Raw genomic sequence first — 21,955 nt, 5'->3', positions numbered from 1 at the left:
TGCCTTTCTGTCCCCTCCTCCAAAAGGCACACTCACTGTTGTTCTTTCCCTTGTCTTTTTGTAACCACAGCACGATGGAGAGATAATTTTAAAATTAAAACATGACTTTGATGAATGAATGGCAATTGTAATATGGAGTTTATATTAAAATCTTGTTTCACACACTCTGACCTGCTTAATGTAATTTTATGCATTTTAGACATTTTTGTAAACAAAACTGAGAAGAAAAGAATTTAAAGTTTGCGTTATGGTTGGTTGTGAGGTCATTTTCATTAATATATACTTACATTAATGCATCTATTTGCAGAATCAAGGTAGGATATAGGCATTTTGGAATGTTTGCGTCTTATGTATTTTAATATGAACATTTCAGGCGTACACACTGTTGAGTAATACAACCATATCCCCTTCTTCCTATTAAATAGTCTATGGTTACAGGTTTAACACATCTGCTTCAGCATTACTTTACCCAGTATTCACCAACCCATCTATATTTTTTATTAGGTAACAAATTTCATTACTCATAAGTATTCCAATATGCTTGTCACTCACTAGAACTCAGTTTTATTCATTTTTAACCTAAAATGACCACTTTTAAAAGTAATTGTTTGAATTTTTTTCTAAGAAATAGCAAAGCAGACCTAAGTCTCCGAAGCTATCACCCCAAATAATGTACCAGTAGAGGTCATGTTGGCTTTCCTAATTTAAAAGCAAATTGCTTGTGACTATGGCTTTATCTCACTCCACATCAGCTGAAGGTTCTAGAAGTCCTTTAGGAACTTTGAACAGATGAGCTGGGCATGGTGGTGCATGCTTGTAGTTCCAGCACTTGGGAAGAGGAAGTAGAAGGATCATTTCAAAGTCATCTTCAGCTCCCTAGCTATTTCGAGGTCAGCCTGCCCTACATGAGTAAGCTCCTACCTCAACAACAACAGCAGCAGCAGCAAAATGGAGAAAAGTTTTCATTGATGAGTAGAAACCAACAAAGACAATAAAGCTTATTTGGAAAATCATTTGCAGAAGTATTTGCCTTAGCTCCTTGTTGACTGTGGCGTGGAGTGGCTTTTGTTGTCGTCGTCTTGTTTTGTGTTAAGCTGCTGGCTTGTCTGGAACTCCTGGGCCAAGCTGTCCTCTTGCCTCAGATTATAGGTATGTGCTGCAGTGCCCAACCCTAGCTGACTTCTAATTAGACATCATTGTTCTTATTTTTAATCTTTGGTTGTGATGTGTGTAATTTCAATTGATTAGAAGTGTGCTAGGTGGAGCTCAGTGAGCCCTGAGCATGCCTGTCCAATTTCCATGTTGTGGTAGATGTCAGCACACTCCACGTGCATTCTCAAGTTGCTTACTTTTCCTCGGAAAAGAATATAAGGGTTTTTTTCTCAGTGACTGGATACAAAGGCTACTTTTAATGCACTAAACGGAAGCACATACCCATTAGCAGAAGTCTATGCTGGGAACAACTGTATCTAGGGACTAGAGACAAGAGCTTAGATCCCCTTAATGCCCATGCCCGAAGTGGCCTCCCATCCTCCCTGCAGCCTGTTTGAGTGCAGAGTACACAAATCCTCCTTCCCTGTGTGTGGAGCATGGGAACCTGAGCCTCCCTAGCACGACTAGCATGTAAATCCGCCACAGTGTCTCTACCTGTGCAGAGGTTATTGAGGTGGAACCTCATAGTCAGGAGAGAGGGTGCTTAAGGTCAGGAGCAAAGCTTTGCTAAACGCCATCCTAGGAAAGGGAAGAGAGGCTGAAATCCAGAGCAGAGGATGTAGTTTCATGACAGATAACTAGAAACTGGCTTTCTAGAACAATAGCTGCTGTGGCTTTTGCTCGTTAACATTGCTCTCGTTCATTCGATTAGCTGGCTGAGAGTGACATCTATAGGAAAGGCAGTAACCTGTGGGACTTCACTCTTTTTCTTTTTTATGTGTATGGGTGTTTTGCCAGCATGTATGTCTGTGAAGCATGTGTGTGCACCATCTGAGTCTAGAAAAGGGCATCAGATCCCCTGGAACTGGAATTACAGATGGTTTTTTTCCATGTGGGTGCTGGAAATCCAATCTAGGTCCTCTGGAAGAACAGCCAGTGCTCCTAACCACTGGGCCATCTCCATAGCCCTGACTTTGCTCTGAATAGTTAGAAAATCTTAATACTGAGGTTTTCTCTTTCTCTCTCCCCTAATTAAGGACCTTGGAAGAGTGAACAGAAAGAAGCCCAAGGTAAGCGTCGTGGGTTCCTCTGGGTTACAGCCTTTCGCTCCTTGCAATGCCTATTCATATTGGAGACTGTTGGAAATGTGGGGTGATACCTTATGGCTTGGTATATTCTATTCTGATGTATCCCGTCTCTTTTAAAATTTTCCTCAGCCTCCAGTACCAGAAGATCTTGCAGTAATTTGTTTCACAAGTGGAACTACAGGTATATTTTGAGATGTGCTTACTTCACAGCAGTATCTGGAAGTCTGTGCTCTCTGCCTCCCTTTTGGGTAATGTATTAATTAGTTGTTGATGGGTGCAAGAAAGCAAGAGACAGACGCGGACCGAGCGAGGCCATCTTGTTTCTCTGGGAGGCAGTCTCAGAATCTGAGCGTGCCGTGTGGTTAATTCAGCACTGACTGAACATGAACTCAAATGCTGTCTACCTAGAATGAAATTCCTAGTTTCTCATGCCCTGTTGACTCACATAAAGACCTTAGTGAAGAATGTTTAAGGCAATTTCCTGATAGTAAATTTCCTTCAAGGGATCGTAGGTTGATCAGAAATTTACTATTACTCTGTGCTTGACTGCCCAGCGGGTATACAGCAGAGCTGTCCGAGCCCCTAATGGGAGAGGGTTTCTGCTGCTCTCGCTGGAGTATCTAACCTTCTTCTGCTCCCTGTGTACTCTGCAGGCAACCCCAAAGGAGCAATGATCACTCACGGAAACATCATTAGTGACTGTTCAGCTTTTGTGAAATCAACACAGGTAATTCTCTAGAGTGTCTTCATGGTTCTTCACATTGAGTGATTGTGTTTAGGCCCCAGGAGAGAAAGTACTGAAGCCTCCCCTCACCCCAATAGGTCCACACTGCACATAAGACCCAAAGTCCCCTCTTCTCAGATGGTTTGCTATGGAGCTAATCCTATAGGCCTTCCCGTGACATTAGAATGGATCACCATATGGAACTCATGGTGGCTTTCGTGTGGGGACTGTTTGGCTGTCACTCTGTTAAGTACTTTTAGGAAAAGACAAAGGAAAGAGACCTTTCAACGTCCTTACTCCAGCGTAAGGACCCTAGTTTAAGTTACCAGTGAGTGTTAAAGGCAGCTGAAGGTTTTAAATCCTCCTTCTGTCCTGTGGTCAGTGTGACTCCCGCTGTATGCGAAAGATTAAAGTCTTAAACTCCAGTCGGTGCCCTGTCCTCTTCAGGTTTCTGCTCGCAGGTTGTAGTCCTCCCGGGTTGCCATTAACAAAGCACTGCAGCCCATGCGGCATGAACAACAGGCGTTTATTTCCCTCCTAAACTGAAATCCAGGTCCAGCTGCCAGCAAGTTTGGTTCCTGGTGAGGGCTTTTCTCCCTGGCTCGCAGATGGCTGCCTCTTTCTGGGTGTTCCAGTGTCTCTTTCTGAGGAGACGCCAGGCTGTTGGGTCAGAGCCTACTCCCGATCCGATCACACCAGGGCCCTGTTCCCCATGCCCAGGGCTTAGGGGAGCAGAATTCAGTCCATAACTCCAAAGATAGGATGCATGTTTATCTTTGCAAAGGCGTTCTCTTCCCATTTAACAGTGTGCTGCTGCAGACTCCTGGGAGCATCCTGTACCCCTACTTCTTGTGGCAGAAGGGTGTCTGTACCTCATGGTTTAGGGGAGATAGGATGCATGTTTATCTTTGCAAAGGCGTTCTCTTCCCATTTAACAGTGTGCTGCTGCAGACTCCTGGGAGCATCCTGTACCCCTACTTCTTGTGGCAGAAGGGTGTCTGTACCTCATGGTTTAGGGGAGTGGATCTTTCTTTGGTGGCTGTTGAGGGCTGATTTTTGAGGCTGCTTCCAGACTTAATTTTATTACCCTGTCACTTTTTTTATTCTCACCCTCCCACCTTTTTGTGGGGTATGCTATATAAACAAAGCTCAGCACTTAATGCACCACCAAAATGAAATGTGAATTTCCCGGGAGGCCTGCAGAGATCAGTTCAAGTGTGCTTGCAGTGATGTCAGAGCTTCACTGAAAATAGTTACACCATGAAGAAGAAGCTCAACTTCCAGAACTTCTAACTGTGACACTGGTGTGAATTTTTTTTTTGTGGTATACCAGAAAATTGAAAAGTATGAGTGCTGGAAATGTATCTCAGCAGTAGAAATCAAGCTTTCTATCCTTGAGGCCTTGGGTTCAATCCACATCTCTCTCTCTCTCTCTCTCTCTCTCTCTCTCTCTTTCTCTCTCTCTCTCTCACACACACACACACACACATACATTCATATAAACACACACATATATGGATATTACTGAGTCTGATCTCTCATTATGTAACAATTGACAGTACAAAATACTAATTGAGATGCATTTCTAACTTTATTAGATCAAACCTAAATTATAACCTACCCATCCCATAGGCAGTGACCCCACTTAGGGTTACATTGTTGCTAAGACCAGGATAAGAGTATACGGCCTAGAAAGTAGTGCAGATTGCATACGCATGCACACACGTATGCGTGCCTGTGTACACGTACATGCACACACTCATGCGCATGCACAACACACACTTACCTCGTTTCTGATTGTCATGACTGCAGCTGTGTTGGCAAGCTTTCTTGGTGCTAATAACATGCCCTTATGTGCAAACCCTCGCTGTGCCCATCCCTCAGAAGGCCCACCCTGAGGAACACTAGGCGTCCACACTTAATCTGCCTCTGGCTCATCTTGGTCAGGATTTTATAGGAGAACAAATCTCCTCAAGTCAGATTTGAGGTTGCATTAACCACTGTTGAGTATTTTCCTGAGCTGAAGGGAGGCTTTAAGGTAAAAATATTGACCCAACGCATCCAGTAGAACCATTTACTCTGGAAATAAGAGGACGTGGGAAACCTTTCCCGCTTTCCCTTTGCAGTATAACAGTGCTGTCTTGTCACACAGTGGATCCTAACGTTGCTCGAGGGGCAGTGGGAACTTCCTGGTAGAGGGGTGTTGTAACTGAAAGCTGAAAGGAGCAGAGCACACAGTCCCTCAACACTCTAGTTTGGGCAAGGTTTTCTTCACGAAGGGGAGAACAGTGCTGGAGTGGATATGCTTAGTTGTGAGGGATGACGTCCACTCTGCCTGGTGTTGCCTTGAGACACGGATAGAGCCCTATGTTAGAGCATTGGCCTAGCTTGTGCAAGGCTCTAGCGCCATCCCCAATAATACTGTTTTTTTTTTTTAAAGTTACCTTTGATTCTTTGGTGAGGAAAAAAATAAAGACATGAGTAGAAATCAGTCGTGCTGAGTGTTGAGGGGCCAGGTGCCCTGCTCTGGAGGAAAATGGGGATATCTTGGAAGTCTTAACTCTTCTCTTCTCGCTGGTGTCCTTGCTTTCAGAGTGCATTCACTACTTCCCCGGATGATACTCTGATCTCTTTCTTGCCTCTCGCCCATATGTTTGAGAACGTTGTAGAGGTAGGCATCTGTTGTGTCTCCCTGTTTGTCCGTGTGTGCCCCGCTAAGTTGTTGTGTCTTGCAGAGCATACTGACCTTGAATGCCAGTGACACACAGATTTCGTTTTTACCACTAGCACACATGTATGAGCAGCAGCTGCAGGTAAGTGTGGTGCGCCGTGCCGTCTGGACTCGCGGTTCTTCACTCCATCCCGTTCGCGATGGCGGTGGTTAGAAAGAATACGAATTTTTATTCTAGGTCCAACCTGGGTATTTGAACTTTAATCCTGCAGTTTAAAGTTGGAGAGTTTGAACATTTAAAGAATGCCCATAGGACACGGTTGCAGATGAACTATTATTAAAGGAAGGGTTTTTTTTCTTTTAATTGAAAATAATTTTTTCCATACACTATATTCTGATCTGTATGAACTATTTCCCCTTCCTCATCTCCTCCCAGATCCTCCCTACCTCCCCACCCATCCACTCTATGTCTTCTTTCTCTCTCTCTTTAGAAAACCAACAGGCCAGATTTAAAAAAAAAAAAAAAGGCAAGGGCTGGAGAGATGGCTCAATGGTTAAGAGCATTGCCTGCTCTTCTAAAGGTCCTGAGTTCAATTCCCAGCAACCACATAGTCTGGTACCCTCTTCTGGCGTGAAGGCATACACACAGACAGAATATTGTGTACATAATAAACAAACAAACAAATAAATAAAGGCAAATAAACATAAACAAAGCAAACAGATACACACAGAGAAAAAAAGTGCCAGAAACACATACACAGGCACACATACACAAGGCAGACAAAACCCATAAACACAAACACATAATAGATAAGCAAAAGACAAAGTTAAAAAAAAAGATCCCCGCCGGGCAATGGTGGTGCACGCCTGTAATCCCAGCACTCGGGAGGCAGAGGCAGGCCAATCTCTGTGAGTTCGAGGCCAGCCTGGTCTACAAAGGGAGTTCCAGGACAGGCTCCAAAGCTACAGAGAAACCCTGTCTCGAAAAACCAAAACAAAAGAAAAAAGAAAAGAAAAGATCCCAAAGCATTCTGAGACAAAACATCTCTAAAAAATCCCTTTGGTTTTGTTGGTGGTGGTCATCTACTTCTTGGCGAGCGGCCTCCGTTTTGTGTGATTTGTATATCCAGTGAAGCTCCACAGGGAAACCTCATTTTTCCTTTGGAGTGGGGTTCAATTGGAGATGGCCGCTGGGTTATGGATGGGAGCTTTTGCCCCATTCCCATCAATGATGGAACTCCACCTGGCCTAGACTAGTGCAGGCCCTGGGCAGACTGCCACAGTCTCTGTGAGTTTGTGTGTACGTCAGTCATGTGTCTAGAAGGCCTGGTTTCCCAGGCGTCTTCTGTCCCCATTGGCTCTTACAGTTTTTCCATCTCCTCTTCCATGGAGTTCCCGGAGCTGAGGGGAGGGCTTAATGGAGACACCCCTTTTAGGACTAAATGTTCTGGGGTCCCCCATATTCCGCACATTGCCAGCTGTGGGTCTCCATATTAGTTCCCTTCTCCAAAGGAAATGTTTTAATCCCTTGAATCTGGTGTCTCGGAGGCTCCTGTTGTGGAAGATGCCTCCCTTCTTTGTGCTTCTCACTCATGCACAAACTGGCTGAGTTTTCACTGGCATCCGATATGCCTTGGGGGAAAGGATGGTGTCTAACTGACCTTTGCCTGGGTTCCCTGTGCGCACATAACTGTGCACCTCATTTGAGAGCTGACCAAAGTAAAATGGTTGTCCTGCAAGCATGAAGATGTGAGGTGGTTCCTAGCACCCACGTGAAAAAGCTCTGGCGCTCTCTGGCCAGCTGGCCTAGCCTAGTGAGTGATCCCAGGTCCCAGAGATCTCCGCCCTCCCCAGTGCTGGGCTCGCAGAATGCACAGACCACCACAACAGGTGCTGCCAGCACTCAGCGAATATTTTTTACTCTAAACCTAAGATAGACAGATAGATGACTTGTCTGGTCTGTCTGGGCGGCCAGTACAGTTTGCAGGAGATAAAGCATCATGTGGGATAATCTTGTGGCCAGCCACTTGGAATCCTGACCCAAGCTAATTCAGTGTCTTTTCAGAAAATTTTACTTAGATTCAAAAAAGGAAATGAGATTTTAATAAGTCTGGTCTGGAGGTTTTTATTTTGAGAATAAATAAGCTTTCAAGTTCCTGGAAGGTTAAAAATATCTGAGGAATATAAAATAACATAACCCATCCAACAGATGTAGCTTGTTAGCCCCAGATAACCTGTCTCATTACCAGTAGGAAGAGCCCCCCCGCAACCCCAGTTTCATACTAACTCCTGTGTCACTGGGACGGTGAAAATACTCAGTTTCCATGTTTGTATGATGGGAAGTAAATGCTGACACATTTTTAAAGAAACCACCATATTTAGGGAGTTCTACGGTTTCTGGAAGCTGGTTTGAAAGACTAATGCTGTGAGTCTGAGCACAGGGAGCCCTCCTTGTCATGCTGACGCTTGTCTGTTTTCACTCACAGTGTGTGATGCTGTGTCACGGAGCTAAGATAGGATTTTTCCAAGGAGATATAAGGCTTCTGATGGAGGACCTCCAGGTGCTTCAGCCCACTATCTTCCCTGTGGTCCCAAGGCTGCTGAACCGGATGTTTGACAGAGTGAGTCCCAGACAACGAAGCATGGGGGACAGAAGGTGGGACTGTGAGGCCTGGCGCCAGTCTGACTAGGGTTCAGCCATGTACCCCTCTACAGCCATCAGCAGTCCCTTTACTCTCCCAGAGCTTCAGTCCACACCTCTGCAGAAGTGGAACTCTGTTCCCACACAGATCTGTTAAGGGAACACACAGCACGCTCTGCAGATGCTGAGCCCTAAGCTGCACCTTGGTTTGTTTCCACAAGCTCTTTGAGCTTCACTCCGCATCTGTGAAACAGAGGATCGTACCTTCTCCCTGTTTTGTGAAGGTGCTGAGTGATTCACACACATAACTACAAGATGGTTTTATTAATTGTTCCACTGACCCTTGCATGCATGAAGCGTCCCTTCAACTCTCCGAGAGAAGTGTCCAGGCCATGGTGCCAATTGAGAAGACGTGGCATTTCCTGTCTTAGCATAGACTGTTCAGCCGGGCAAGATCAGCATACGGCATGGCCAGTCTTAATCTGAGTTTCTAGTGGGCGCTATGAGTACTTTTCCCTTTTCCTTTTCTTGCCCTCTCTAGAAAACGATGTTAGTTTTAAAATCCATTCTTTCCAAAAACCCTTTGAAACGGTGCATTGAGATATAATTCGCATAGTATACAATTTGTCCTCTTGAGTTGTGCAGTCTGGGGCCTGGGGGTAGAACTCACAGTGAAGTGCATGCGTGAGGCCCCATTTCAATCCCAGCAGTGAAGGTGGGACGTTCAGCGATCTTTGAGGATGTCCCTGTGGGTGCTACAGTGGGGAGCATCGACGCCTTCCAAACCTTTGAGTGCGTCCAGAGTTTCCTAACCACACTAAATTCAGTTTCAACACCCGGAAAAGAACCCTTCATTACCACCCACCCTCTACCTGCTAGATTCCTGAGCAACCAATACCACACCTTCAAAGTGTACATTTCAGTGTTTTTAGTGTTTTATAGCCAGTTACTATTCCGCTGTATGGTCAGACACAGTTTATTTAGCCATTCCTTAATGACAGGTGTTTGAGTGGCTTCAGCTTTTGACTACTACAAGAAACCCTGCTGTAAACATAACGCTTGTGTGTAGCTGTCTGTGGACATGTCTTCATTTCTTGTAGAGTTGGGCAATGGGGCAGATTTATACTTCACAGCCAGAGGAGCTGATCAGTAGTTATCCGAAGCCATGTCTGCCTTCCAGCGGCTCCACGGCTCCTGCATGCGGTCTCCAGCACACTGCTGTCTGCCCTTTTGGTTGTGGCAATCTTGGAAGCTGTGCAAACCTTCCCTCTTGCCTCACTAGATCTTTGGACAAGCAAACACCACAATGAAGCGATGGCTCTTGGACTTCGCCTCCAAAAGGAAAGAAGCCGAGCTTCGCAGCGGCATCATCAGAAACAACAGCCTGTGGGATAAACTCATCTTTCACAAGATACAGGTAGCATATAGGCTCTCACCTCATGGATGTCTCACATAAAGTGAGCATGGGGGGGGGGGAGCAGTGAATGGGGCAGGTCTGAACTTCAGCTACTCAGGAGGCTTAGGTGGGAAGATAGCAAATTCAGGGCTAGCCTGGGCAACTTAGTGAAACCTTCTTGCAAAGTTCAAGGTAAAAAGAGGGGTAGAGACACAGCTCAGTGGTGGAATGCTTGCTAGCATGCTCATCAAAGCCTTGAGAGATCAATCACACACACACACACACACACACACACACACACGAGTGTGTTTGGATTGGGCTAGATAGGAAGCCAAGAAAGAACACATGTCCACTCTTTCTGTCATCTGTCTGAAAGTTAGAGACAGGACTATTAGGTGGAACCTGTTCTCTGTCTATATTTGAACAGTGCTACAGCTGTTCTAGATGGAAGGATTCTGGGTGTTTTAGTCTTCCTTTAGTTTCTCTGGAACAAATATCCCACTCCTGAGGTGAAGATTTAAGCCTGAGAATAAGAATATAATCTCAGGAGCTGTCTCAAATGCCAGAAATATGGTAGTTGTCATCATCTGATCCCTGAGACATCTAGCAGCAGAGCGCTGGCTTAGTGCCAAGTCTGCCAGGGGATGCGGGCAGCTTTGGGAGGAGTGGGTTCAGCCCTGGGTCCTGCTGTGGACACTTAGAGCTCTGTCCCAAGCTAGAGTCCTATCCATGCAGCTGCAGGACAGCTGGTCAGCTGGGACACGGGGTCCCAAGCAGGTGTCTGGCAGAGGAGCTCCGACTTCTGCATAGGTAACCCTGGCTTCTCTCTGTCTCGCAAGTCAAGCCTGGGTGGGAAAGTCCGGCTGATGATCACAGGAGCAGCTCCGGTGTCCACCACGGTGCTGACGTTTCTGAGGGCAGCTCTCGGCTGTCAGGTGAGCTTCATCACACCACCCAAGCACCCTGGGCTGTGTCGTGCTGTGGGCCCTTGTTCTTGACGAGAATTTATGTCTGCAGTCACTGTGCGGCATGATGCGCGAGTGCGTTGAGCAGAGGCTCAGTTACCGTGGCACTTCACAGACATTGTGCGCAGAAACACTTAGAAACAGCTCCAACGTTCTGACGGCCATTGTCTCTTACTCCGTTTTCCGTGCAGTTGCCCCTGAGCTCACTCACCATGCTGTACATTCGATCACTTGAGCTCACTCCTCCTTGTCCTCACGTGTTCAGTCTTCCAGGCCTCCCCGCTCCTCATTTGTAGGCCTTGGTTTTGTTTGGAATTAGGTTAATGCCAGATTTCCTAGAAGAATAATAGCCCTTATCTAGGGTAAGGTGTGAGCCATGCCTCTAGAGTATGGCTGCAGGGATGGGATGGGTCATCATTGATAAACCTACCCACCCACCATGCTGAGAAGCTATTATAGAAGAGTCCAGGGCTCGTGCTGACAGTCAGGACATGTGTTAGCATGACTTAGCAGAGCAGAAGTACTACAGGGTACTGACCCATCCTGTCTGCGGGAGGTTGAGTAGGAAGGCCATGTGGACTACAGCCAGTGTTTGACATGGGGGTGAAGATGTTTGTGTGCATTTAATGCTCCTGGGTCAACTTACGAAACTGAAAGTTGGAAGGTTTCAGAGGCCCGGATTCCACGGGAGTTAGTTACAAAGACACAGCTGTCTCTCACTAACAATGTCTTTCTTCTCGCTGACCAAGTTCTATGAAGGCTACGGACAGACTGAGTGCACCGCTGGTTGTTCCCTGAGCATGCCTGGGGACTGGACGGCAGGTACGGTTGGCAGGAGAGCCTTCTTCAGAGTCTCCTCATTGGAGTTCGAGGTTGGGGTGCTTGGAGATGAGGTCATTGTTGATTGGCTCATTGGCCTCCTTGCACTGCAATGCATAATATGTCTCAAGGAATTAGGTCTCCTGGATAGAAAATGTGTGTCTAGGCTGTGGTGCATCCTAGCAGGGGCATCTGAGAGGAAATTCCTCGTCCACAGACTTGCCAGTGATCGAGCAGGGTCTCCTCATTTGCTGGTAGTTTCAACCCTTAAGTAGGTATTACAGTTACACTGTGTGCTGGGCCGGTCGTTGGAAGTGCCGATAGACATGCATACAGACTCTCTGTCTCAAAGCAAACAGGGAGGAGAATACCCAAAGAGCCTCTGCAATGGATATGGCCCTGTAGGGAGGGTGTATGGTGGACACTGTGTAAATGTTATCCCAGGGACACCATGGAGAGCTAAGTTATAGATGTTGTTTAAATAGCATGTACACAGAGAGAATATTATGTGGAGAATGTAGGGTCTTCTGTACGGCAATGAACGAGTTCCCCTGGCTTCTTTGGTGCATTATAAATCTAGTAACCATCTAGCAACATAGACCCCAGCGACTGGCACTGTCTCATAATGTAATTCTACAGGCATCAATGCTGACATTCTGAAAGTGTCTTTATACCTTTAGTTTTTAACACTGTATTCCTTGACAGTCAGAGAATTTAGAACAACAATTTCTATATTAGATTGTTAAACCTTAGGCAGTATTAGCTGTGAGACTCTTAAAATGTATCTGTAATATCTTATTTTTGTTTTGGGAAAAGATGCCCTTCCTAGTTTTCTTTCTGTTGCCATGACAATCTTTAGGATCAAAAGCAGCTTGAGAAGGAAAGGGTTCATTTCATCTTACTACTCCATGAAGGGCAGGAGACAAGGCAGGAACCAAAGCAGAGGCCATAGAGGAATACTGCTGGCTTGCTGTCTGTGGCTTGTTCCTCTTGCTTTCTAACATGATCCAGGACCACCTGCCCAGGGAGTGGCACTGCCCACAGTGGGCTGGGCTCTCCCCACATCAATCATTAATCAAGACAATGCCCCCACAGAGTAGCCTACAGGCCAGTGTTATGGATGTGTCTTCTCTATTGAAGTCCTTCTTTCCGGGTGACCTAGTTTGTGTCAAGTTGTCAAAAATCTAAGCATCATACAGCCTATCCCTAATCCTCTTAGACAAGAGAGTTAAATTGACTGGAAATGTCTTAATAGACATAAATGTAAAAACATGCTCGTTTAAGAACAATGACTGTGGGGGCTGGAGAGATGGCTCAGTGGTTAAGAGCATTGCCTGCTCTTCCAAAGGTCATGAGTTCAATTCCCAGCAACCACATGGTGGCTCACAACCATCTGTAATGAGATTTAGTGCCCTCTTCTGGCCTGCAGACACACACAGACAGAATATTGTATACATAATAAATAAATAAAAAAAAACAAAAACAAAAAAACAAAACAAAAAAAAAAAAGAACAATGACTGTGCCAGTCAGAACCAAGGGATGTGTCAGAGAATCGCCAGGGTGTACAGAGCTGCCTGTGTTCTCTGAGAGAGACGTCTGAAATTGGGTGTGGCATGCCTGTACCAGCACTGGTAAGGGAGAGGCAAGAGGATCAGAAAACCAAGGCCATCTTGAGCTATATAAAGTATTAGGGGCCAAAAAATAATTGTATGTGGGGTGGGTGGAGTCAATGCAATCAGATCATGGAATTGAAGTAATAGTTTTATTTAGAAAGCATGCCTCCAAGTGTCTGAACCCACGTTCAAGTCGGTGGCTGGAATTTCAGTGTTGGAGATATATTCAGAACCTCAGAAATGGACCTCTGGGTATTCTCACCTCTCTCCGAGAAAGAAGCCCTCTTAAATTATTTTACCAGGCTGCAATTGCAAAAGCCAGGCATGTATAGGAGCTGTCACCATGAGGAGGTGTATTGTGGTTGTAAAAATGCTTTGACCTGAGGCCATTCTAGTGCACTTGGAAATGATTCTTCCGTTTTATGTGCAGGCCATGTCGGTGCCCCCATGCCTTGCAATTATATAAAGCTTGTCGATGTGGAAGAAATGAATTACATGGCTGCCAAGGGCGAGGGTGAGGTGAGTGAAGACCCGCCTGTCACTGAGGAGCAGCATCCTGTGACAGCTGCTGTTAGGAGCCCCGTTCCGGAAAGTGCTCAGGACAGCTGTTAGGCTGGAGTCTGTTGGGATCTTGGAGTCAAGCAGGTCCATACAAAGGGCATTTCTGTTTGACCCCCTCGGGGTCCTTCCTTCTGCAGCACAGTTAGGGATTTGGGCCCCAGAGCATGACAGAAAGCTCCAGAGAGGCTTGTCCCCAGTCTGCTAATGGCCCTGCCTAGGCTGCTGGGAAAGCCTAATTACCCAAGTGATGTCATTCCGTCTGAGACTTATGTTCCCCTGTGGCTTGACTATCCTGAGGCCTGTAGTAAAGGAAGTGGGGACACTGGAAATGGCCCCAAAGTCCTGATGGGACTTTGGTAATTCCCTCTAGAGCTTAGAAGGGAAGACTTCCAGGTAAAGGGTGGAATACACACATGTGTGAATTCTTGGGAGAATCCCTAGTAGATGTTAATAGACTCTCTTTACTTAGGTGTGTGTGAAAGGGGCAAATGTGTTTAAAGGCTACTTGAAGGACCCAGCAAAAACAGCAGAAGCCCTGGATAAAGATGGCTGGTTACACACGGGAGACATTGGGAAGTGGCTACCAGTAAGTTGATGTCACTTCTCTTTGCAGACAGCTTTGTCTCGCTGCAGGGAGGAACGTGTCCATCCCTCTCCCCCCACCCATTCCCCATTGGTGTGCCCCCGCACCTGCTGCACAGCCCGTGGCTTTTACACCCCACCCCTCTACTTGCTGAATGATCCTTTGTATCCTGCAGGAAACAGACTTATTAATTTTTTATTGACTTTATTGAGCTCTACATTTTTCTCTGTTCCCCTCCCTTCCTCTCCCTTCCCCTTCAACTCTCTCCCTTGGTTCCCATGTTCCCAATTTACTCAGGAGATCTTGTCTTTTTCTACTTCCATGTAAATTAGATCCATGATGGCTCTCTTAGGGTCCTTGTTGTTATCTAGGTTCTCTGGGATTGTGAACTGTACGCTGGTTTTCTTTGCTTTATGTTTAAAATCCACTTATGAGTGAGTACATATGATAATTGTCTCTCTGGGTCTGGGTTACCTCACTCAATATGATGTTTTCTAGCTCCATTCATTTGCCTGCAAATTTTAAGATGTCATTTTTTTTCTGCTGTGTAGTACTCCATTGTGAAAATATGCCACATTTTCCTTATCCATTCTTCAGTCAAGGGGCATTTAGGTTGTTTCCAGGTTCTGGTTATGACAAACAAAGTTGCTATGAACTTAGTTGAGTACATGTCCTTGTGGTACGATTGAGCATCCTTTGGATATATACCCAAAAGTGGTATTGCAGGGTCTTGAGGAAGGTTGTTCCTAATTTTCTGAGAAATCGCCATACTAATATCCAAAGGGGCTGTACCAGTTTGCATTCCCACCAGCAATGCAGGAGTGTTCCCTTTATCTTACAACCTCTCCAACATAAGTTGTTGTCAGTGTTTTTGATCTTGACCATTCTTACAGGTGTAAGATGGAATCAGTTGTTTTGATTTGCATTTCTCTGATGACTAAGGATGTTAAGCATTTTTATTGGATTATTTGTTCTTTTGATGACCAGTTTCTTGAATTCTTTGGATATTTTGGAGATCAGACCTCTGTCTGATGTGGAGTTGGTGAAGATCTTTTCCCATTCTGTAGGCTGTGTTTTTATCTTGTTAACTGTGTCCTTTGCTGAGAAGCTTCTCAGTTACAGGGGGTCCCATTTATCAGTGTCTGTGCTACTGGGGCATAATTTAGAATATTTGATTAAAATCTTGATTTTTACTGCAGCACAATGCTTTTTTGATGCCTAAAATCAGTTGATCACCGCCTTCCATTTTGACATCCAAAATAAAAAAAAAATCTGTACTTGAATTTGGGTGCTGGCTAGCATTCCCACAGGTTTGTATGTGTTGGGACCGACCCGTCACAAAATACTGGAGCATCTGCCTTCCTCTAAAGCATGGTAATGGCCGTGGAAATTTGGCCTTTGTCTGCAGAGTGCTGTGGGAGGGTAAGGCTATGTCTTGGCTGTCAGGGAACACACCCCATTTGGTGAGCAGTATACATGTGTCCCCACTTGAGACAGAAGGCCAAATGAAGCAGCGTGGTAAGTCTGTGCAAAGTGGAGAAGCTGAGATCACATGGGCTCTCAGATTTCTCTCCACATGGCAATCTCAAATAGCCTGTACTGATGGTGGGGAACCAGCCTTAGCTCACCCACCATCCCTTCCTCTCTGATACACAGAATGGCACCTTGAAGATTATCGACAGGAAGAAGAACATATTTAAACTAGCCCAGGGAGAGTACATAGCACCAGAAAAGATTGAGAATATCTACCTGCGAAGCCAAGCCGTGGCCCAGGTGTTTGTGCATGGAGAAAGCTTGCAGGTATGTTCTCTCTAAGTTAGAGCCATTGCTAAGCACCCCAAGTGCCATGCATGGCCGGACGCAGCTACAATACCAGTATTGGCAGTGTGAGGGATCATGACCTGGGGGCCAACCTGGGCTACTACTTATAGGCACCTGTTTCGAAAAATCAAAACAAAAAGGTGAATGACATTCTGAGTCAGTGTCCGTTGACCTTGCTATAGGGTGGGCTTTCTATCACCAGCTCAGTGTTGGGTTTTACTCCATTGGCCTTTCCTGTCCCCCAAAGTTTTTTTCTTTCAGTTTCTGGATTTTAACACTAGTTAATTGCTCTGGCGTATCAATAGGTTGGATAAAGATACTAGGGGCTTGATAGTATGTTTCTAATTTAATTATGAATGGAAATATTAATGCTTATGGAATATAACAGTTACTTTTTTAATTACGTTACCTTTTACTTTTCAATTTTTTTATTTTTATATTATTATTACAAATTTTCACCTCCTCCCATTTCCCTCCCCCTTCCACCCATTCCCCCAGTTTTACATTTTTAAAGATTATTTTATGTTGTATGTATGAGTGTGTGAGTGTATCTGCACCACCTAGTGCCTGTGGAGGTCAGAAGGCATTGGATACCCTGACACTGGAGTTATGGATTGTTGTAAGCCCAACCTGGGTCCTCTGCAAGAGCAACAAGTGCTCTTAACTGCTAAATCATTTTTCCAGCCTCAAATTGTACATTTTTGTTTTGAGACAGGGTTTCTCTTTGTCATCCTGGCTGTCCTGGAACTCGCTCTGTAGACAGACTCCCATCGACCTACCTACCTCAGCTTCCTGAGTGCTGGGATTAAAGGTGTACACAACCACACCTGGCACATTTTACTTTTATTTCCTGTTTGTCTTTTACTGAAAATAGGGATTTTTAGAGAAGAAAAACAAGTAAAAACAAACCAAACACTGGGCATGATGGTGCACGCCTTTAATCCTGCTTTTGGGAGGCAGAGGCAGGCAAATCTTTGAGGCTAACCTGGTCTAGAGAGTGAGTTCTAGGACAGCCAGAGCCACACAGAGAAACCCTGTTTAAATCAACAGCATAAACACAATAAAAGAGATTTTTTTCATGTAATAGATCTGATTACTGTCCGCCCCCAACTCTCTCTAGAGCCTCCCATCTAAATCCATCCTTCTTCTCTCTCGTTAGAAAACACATAGCCATCTAAAAACCAGTGATAAAATAAGACAAACTGGAATAGGATAAAACAAGCAAGAAAAAAAAAGACACAGGAAAGGTTTTTTAAAAGTTCCGAAAAACATTAGTATTGAGCAAAGACCCTCTAAAGATGTCACTGAGTCTGTGTGTTGACCATCAACTGCTGCACATGGCACCTACTGGGTTAGTAAACGCAGTGAGACTCCCTTGGGGGGAAAAAAAACCCCGGTTTTTCCTTTGTGATTTTTTATCAATTGGAGATAGCTTCTGGATTAGGGATGATAGAGGCAGGTGTCCACTTTCTCTCTCAGTGCTGGGACCCTGTCTGGTTTGGACCCTTGCAGGCCCTGTGCAGGCCCTGTGCGTGTCGCCACGGTCTCTAAGTTCATATGTGTGACGGTCTGATATGTCTAGAAGGCCTTGTTTCCTGGGTGCCTCCATCCTGTCCGACTCTTACAGTCTTTCTGCCTTCTCTTCTGAAGGATTCCCTAGACCCCAAGGGAGGGGATGTGATGGAGACCTCCCATTTAGGGCTGAGAATTCCAGTCTCTGGTTCTTGGAACGTTGTGCAGCTGTGGGTCTCTGTCTGTTCTTCTCCGATGATGGCTGAGCAGGACACTGATCTCAGAGTGTGGCAGAGATCATTTTATTGCTGCGTTCTTTAATAGACTGGTGATATTTGAACCTAAGACCAGATGGGCCAGGGACCCAGGGAAAGTTTTACATTTTTAAACTTACTACTAAGCTTAGCTTATTGTAAGTATTTTTTGAGGAAATTATGTTCTAAGGTTAAGAATATTCACTATTAAAAATCAAAATTAATATTCTAATTGCATATAAAATTTCCAGAAGTATACACAGCCATGCATGGAGATACACACTTATAGTCCTAACATTTGGGAGGCAGAGATGAGAGAATCAGTAGTGTAAGGCCAGTCTCAACCATATAGCCAATTCAAGGCTAGCCTGGGCTACATGAGATCCTGCTCTCAAAATAAAAAAAAAAAGGCAAGTTAAAAAAAGTTTGTATCAAAGTAAATAAAAATTGCCTTGCTGTTAGATTTTGATCACCAGTGACTGGTGGTGTCTGTAATTATCTACTTGAGGGCTGGTAGTTCCTCACCTGGGCTCAAGGAGCCCTGGGAGGGCGCATGTCAGGAATACATTCTGAGCAACAACCCATAATATTACCAGATATTCCCATGGGCCTGCAATATAGACAAATCAACCGGTAATGACTCGCTTGTCTGTGTCGTAGGCATTTCTCGTAGCTGTTGTGGTACCGGATGCTGAGAACCTGGGTTCCTGGGCCTCCCAGAGGGGATTCCAAGGCTCATTTGAGGAGCTGTGCAGAAATAAGGTGAGACTCGGCACTGTTCCGACCGTCTTCTGCCTCTCCACTCTTGTTCTCAGCACCTCTAGGGACGAGAGAAAATAATCTGTTTTTCCTTACATTGTTAGGATGTCCAGAAGGCTATCCTGGAAGACATGGTGAAACTCGGGAAGGAAGCTGGTCTGAAGCCGTTTGAACAGGTATGACGCTGATCCAAGGGCAGATGCGGTGTAGAGCAGAACCTGACTTGAAGATTTTCAATGTGCAGATTTTAGAGGCTGAAGAGCAGACCTAAGGAAATACTAGGAGTAATTTGATGCAGAAGGACTTTCTTCTTAAACATTTGTGTGTGTGTCTGTGCGCGCGTGCTCGTTCACGCATGTATACCCACGTGCACACGGGTACAGGTGCTGAAGAGGCCAGAGGTGTCAGATTCTGAAGCTGACATTATAGGCAGTCATGAGCCGCCCAACTTGGGTTCTGAGAATTGAACCTGGGTCCTCTGGAAGAGCAGGAAGTGCTCTTAAGTGATGAGCAGTCTCTGTAGCACCTGTACTCAGTCTATGACTGCGTACTTCCCTGAGCTTAACCCATGCTTCGGAATTCTTTCCTGTGGGACCCCTGTCCTCCCTTGAGAATGCACAGTGAAATGAGAGGCTAGATTGGGGGCCTTACAGGCCTCCATCGCCTCTAAGAACTTCATTTCTGTTGAGACTTCTTGTGTCTGTCTTCTCCCCTCATTTTAACAGCTTTGTTTATTTGCAGGTCAAAGGCATTGCTATACACACGGAATTATTTTCTACTGACAATGGCCTTCTGACTCCAACATTGAAGGCAAAAAGGCCAGAGCTACGGAACTATTTCAGGTCACAGATAGATGAAATGTATTCCACCCTCAAGATTTAATGTGAAGACGGCGACTTGGAAGAAACGGCACACCTCCACAATCCTCCTTGTACCAATGGCCTTTGCGTTGGTAACAGACTTCGCCTGCAGCAAGTGTAGGAAAGGAAATGGCCATGAGGGACTTGTCCGCGGGGTCTTACCGTAGGGATTTTAGAGGGCACGGAACACTGCCTTACAGTCACGTGTGTTGCAGCCCACGACCCTGGTGATACACGATTTCCAAAACAAGCCTTAAATATTGTAAAGGGGAACCCATAAAAGTGCTAAGTTATTTAAGATTTCCTCAGCCGCTAAGGTGGTGTGTTAAAACTTCTGTCTCCTGTCTTTCTCACCGAGGGGTTAGGACTTTGCTCTCTCTGATGTGTCTGCCCCTTGCTGCCCGTGCCGCAGCAGTCTGCTGCTCTCGAGAGTACAGTGCACTGGAGGAAAGCTGTCCCTTCATGAGTACTAACAAGTGTCCAGGCGGAAGCAAGTCGCCGTGGACCACAGATTTCTCTTTTTAAATCCTTTCCCCCTCCACTCCTCCACCTCCTACACAATACACTCACACAACCCTTCTTATTTGTAAGGGTTCCAAACGGTCCCTGCTGTGCCTGCTGGGACACAAGGTTCCCAGCAAACTAAAAGACCAGTCCTCCTCAGAACAATGCTGGCGCCCAGTCTCAGTAAAAAAGAAAAAAGAAAAGAAAACATGGCAGCTCCTGCAAGCCAGCAGCTTCCCACACATGCAGCAGGATGCCCTCGGACTCTTCTCCAGATCTGACCGCCCCCCCCCCCCATGCCCTTCCTAGGCCTTGTGAGAACTCCTGCCTTAGACTCTGCAATGAAGATGATCTGTCAGAGAACGACCTGGATTGGCCACGTTCAGCTGCGATTCCTCCGCTGCTGTCCACCGGCTCCTCGTGGAACCGCCTCACACCTGTGATGGCCACTGGGCTCCAACCCTGGTTTTCCTAGCCAGTGATGATGTGGGGGATCAACTTGCTGTTTTTCCTCCCAGTTAAACTCAGGCAAAGCGTGTCTTCAAAACTGTTAAGGGAGTTGGTAAATATGGGTACTTATTAGAATGGACAGTAGTGAGTAAATGTAAAACTACCTGATTTCTGTGAGATGCATTTGACAAGCCAACATTCTGGTATGTAGAAATCTGGGGAAAATCCTGGGATTAACTCCTCAAGGAATTTTTGTTTTGCAAAGTTAATTTGGGAAATTAGCAGCATTTCGCTGTACTGTGAGTCTTTGCCACCTGTGACCTGGTCATGCTGTCACTTACACCTTTGAGGCCACCCTTGTTGGCCATGTGAGTGCGTGTGTTACTGAACCACAACTGGGTTTGCACTAAGGAATCGTCATTGTAATAACACTATTTGGTAGCCTAACTTCATACTTGTATTCTTAACTGCACAAGAAGTCAATAATTTTCACAACGGGGGTTTTGAATGTTTGCTTTCAGTGTTGGCTATTTCTATGTTTTATAAACCAAAACAGAATTTCCAAAAACAATGAAGGAAACCAAAATAAATATTTCTGCATTTCGAGTGAGTGGAGGATGTCTTACGAGTGCAGTGTAACGTTGGGGACAGCCCGCCCGTGCTGTGCATCTTGAGCAAGGGTGGCCCTCCTGGGACCCCTCCTTCCCGTCCCTGGTCTCCTTCTCCGGCCCAGTCATTCTTGACACTTAAACTGCCCCCTGCCCCTCTACCAGTGTGGCCACTGTCCTCCCATGCTGTGTGAGGAACGCCAAGGTATGGCATCTGGACTATAAATGATAAGGGCCCCCCATCTTAGGAGCGGCTTTGCTCCAAAGCCACAGTGTCAAGAGACATTAGCAGCTGTTGGTCTGTGGTGATGGGTTTAATTCCACTGTATGGGAGTAATCGTCTTTCTATACGACTGGCGTAGAGGTGTCCTGTTTACAGCGACCCTTTGCTCTCCCTTTCGTGGCCTGCTCTGTGTTAACAGGTGTTAGCTAACTCCCGGTTTCTTTCAAGTCTGTTGTGTTTAATTTCACTGCCACCATTGTTGTCACACCGGCTTCTTCAAGTTTGTGTTTGTCTTTGTGTGTGTGTTGGGGGGGGGGTTGCTTTTAGGAGGGGAGGAAGGGAAGAGAGAGTCAGAGTGAGAGAAGGCATGTCTTACGGGGTTTTGAACCCAGGGCCTGATATCTGCTAGGAAAGTTCTTTGTCATTGAGCTATCTCCCTAGTGTTCTCTTCTTTTTGAGTTCTCTTTAAATCACCTTTGAACTCACTCTGCAGCCAACGACTAACTTGAACTGTTTCAGCCTCCTGAGTAGGTGGGATTACAGGCCTAGTCTGCTCTTTCTGTTGTGGTTAGTGTTTTATGTTAATGACTATCTGACACAGCTTGTTTTGTTCTATTTTCTGTTGCTGTAACACAGTATCAGAGACAGGTAATTTGTAAAACCATAAAGGTTATTTAGCTCAGTTCTAGAGGCTGGGAAGCCTTAGAACATAGCAGCCACCATCTTAACTTAATATTTAAGTGTACCGTT

The 21,955-nt window shown here is 45.6% G+C and overlaps 1 protein-coding gene across 5 annotated transcripts in view; it reads left to right on the top strand.

The window, feature by feature from the left end:
• Positions 1–20,980, top strand: part of Acsl1 (acyl-CoA synthetase long chain family member 1) — a 68,223-nt gene extending 47,243 nt beyond the window's left edge. For all 5 annotated transcript variants that reach the window (XM_041632446.1, XM_041632448.1, XM_041632447.1 and 2 more), the window contains exons 8-21: positions 2,190–2,222; positions 2,370–2,421; positions 2,894–2,967; positions 5,558–5,635; positions 8,122–8,256; positions 9,559–9,693; positions 10,512–10,607; positions 11,387–11,459; positions 13,501–13,589; positions 14,101–14,217; positions 15,871–16,014; positions 18,462–18,563; positions 18,665–18,736; positions 19,302–20,980. In XM_041632446.1, the coding sequence (XP_041488380.1) occupies positions 2,190–2,222; positions 2,370–2,421; positions 2,894–2,967; positions 5,558–5,635; positions 8,122–8,256; positions 9,559–9,693; positions 10,512–10,607; positions 11,387–11,459; positions 13,501–13,589; positions 14,101–14,217; positions 15,871–16,014; positions 18,462–18,563; positions 18,665–18,736; positions 19,302–19,442 (1,341 nt within the window). In that variant the 3' untranslated portion in view covers positions 19,443–20,980. The remainder of the gene's footprint in view (positions 1–2,189; positions 2,223–2,369; positions 2,422–2,893; positions 2,968–5,557; positions 5,636–8,121; positions 8,257–9,558; positions 9,694–10,511; positions 10,608–11,386; positions 11,460–13,500; positions 13,590–14,100; positions 14,218–15,870; positions 16,015–18,461; positions 18,564–18,664; positions 18,737–19,301) is intronic.
• Positions 20,981–21,955: the final 975 nt, after the last annotated feature.

The sequence above is a fragment of the Microtus oregoni genome, unplaced genomic scaffold, assembly GCF_018167655.1.
Source record: "Microtus oregoni isolate MIOR12 unplaced genomic scaffold, Mior012 000041F_ref0000270, whole genome shotgun sequence".
Taxonomy (NCBI): Eukaryota; Metazoa; Chordata; class Mammalia; order Rodentia; family Cricetidae; genus Microtus; species Microtus oregoni.
The sequence above is the reverse complement of the archived record's forward strand: the minus strand, read 5'-3'. Positions and strand labels throughout refer to the sequence as shown.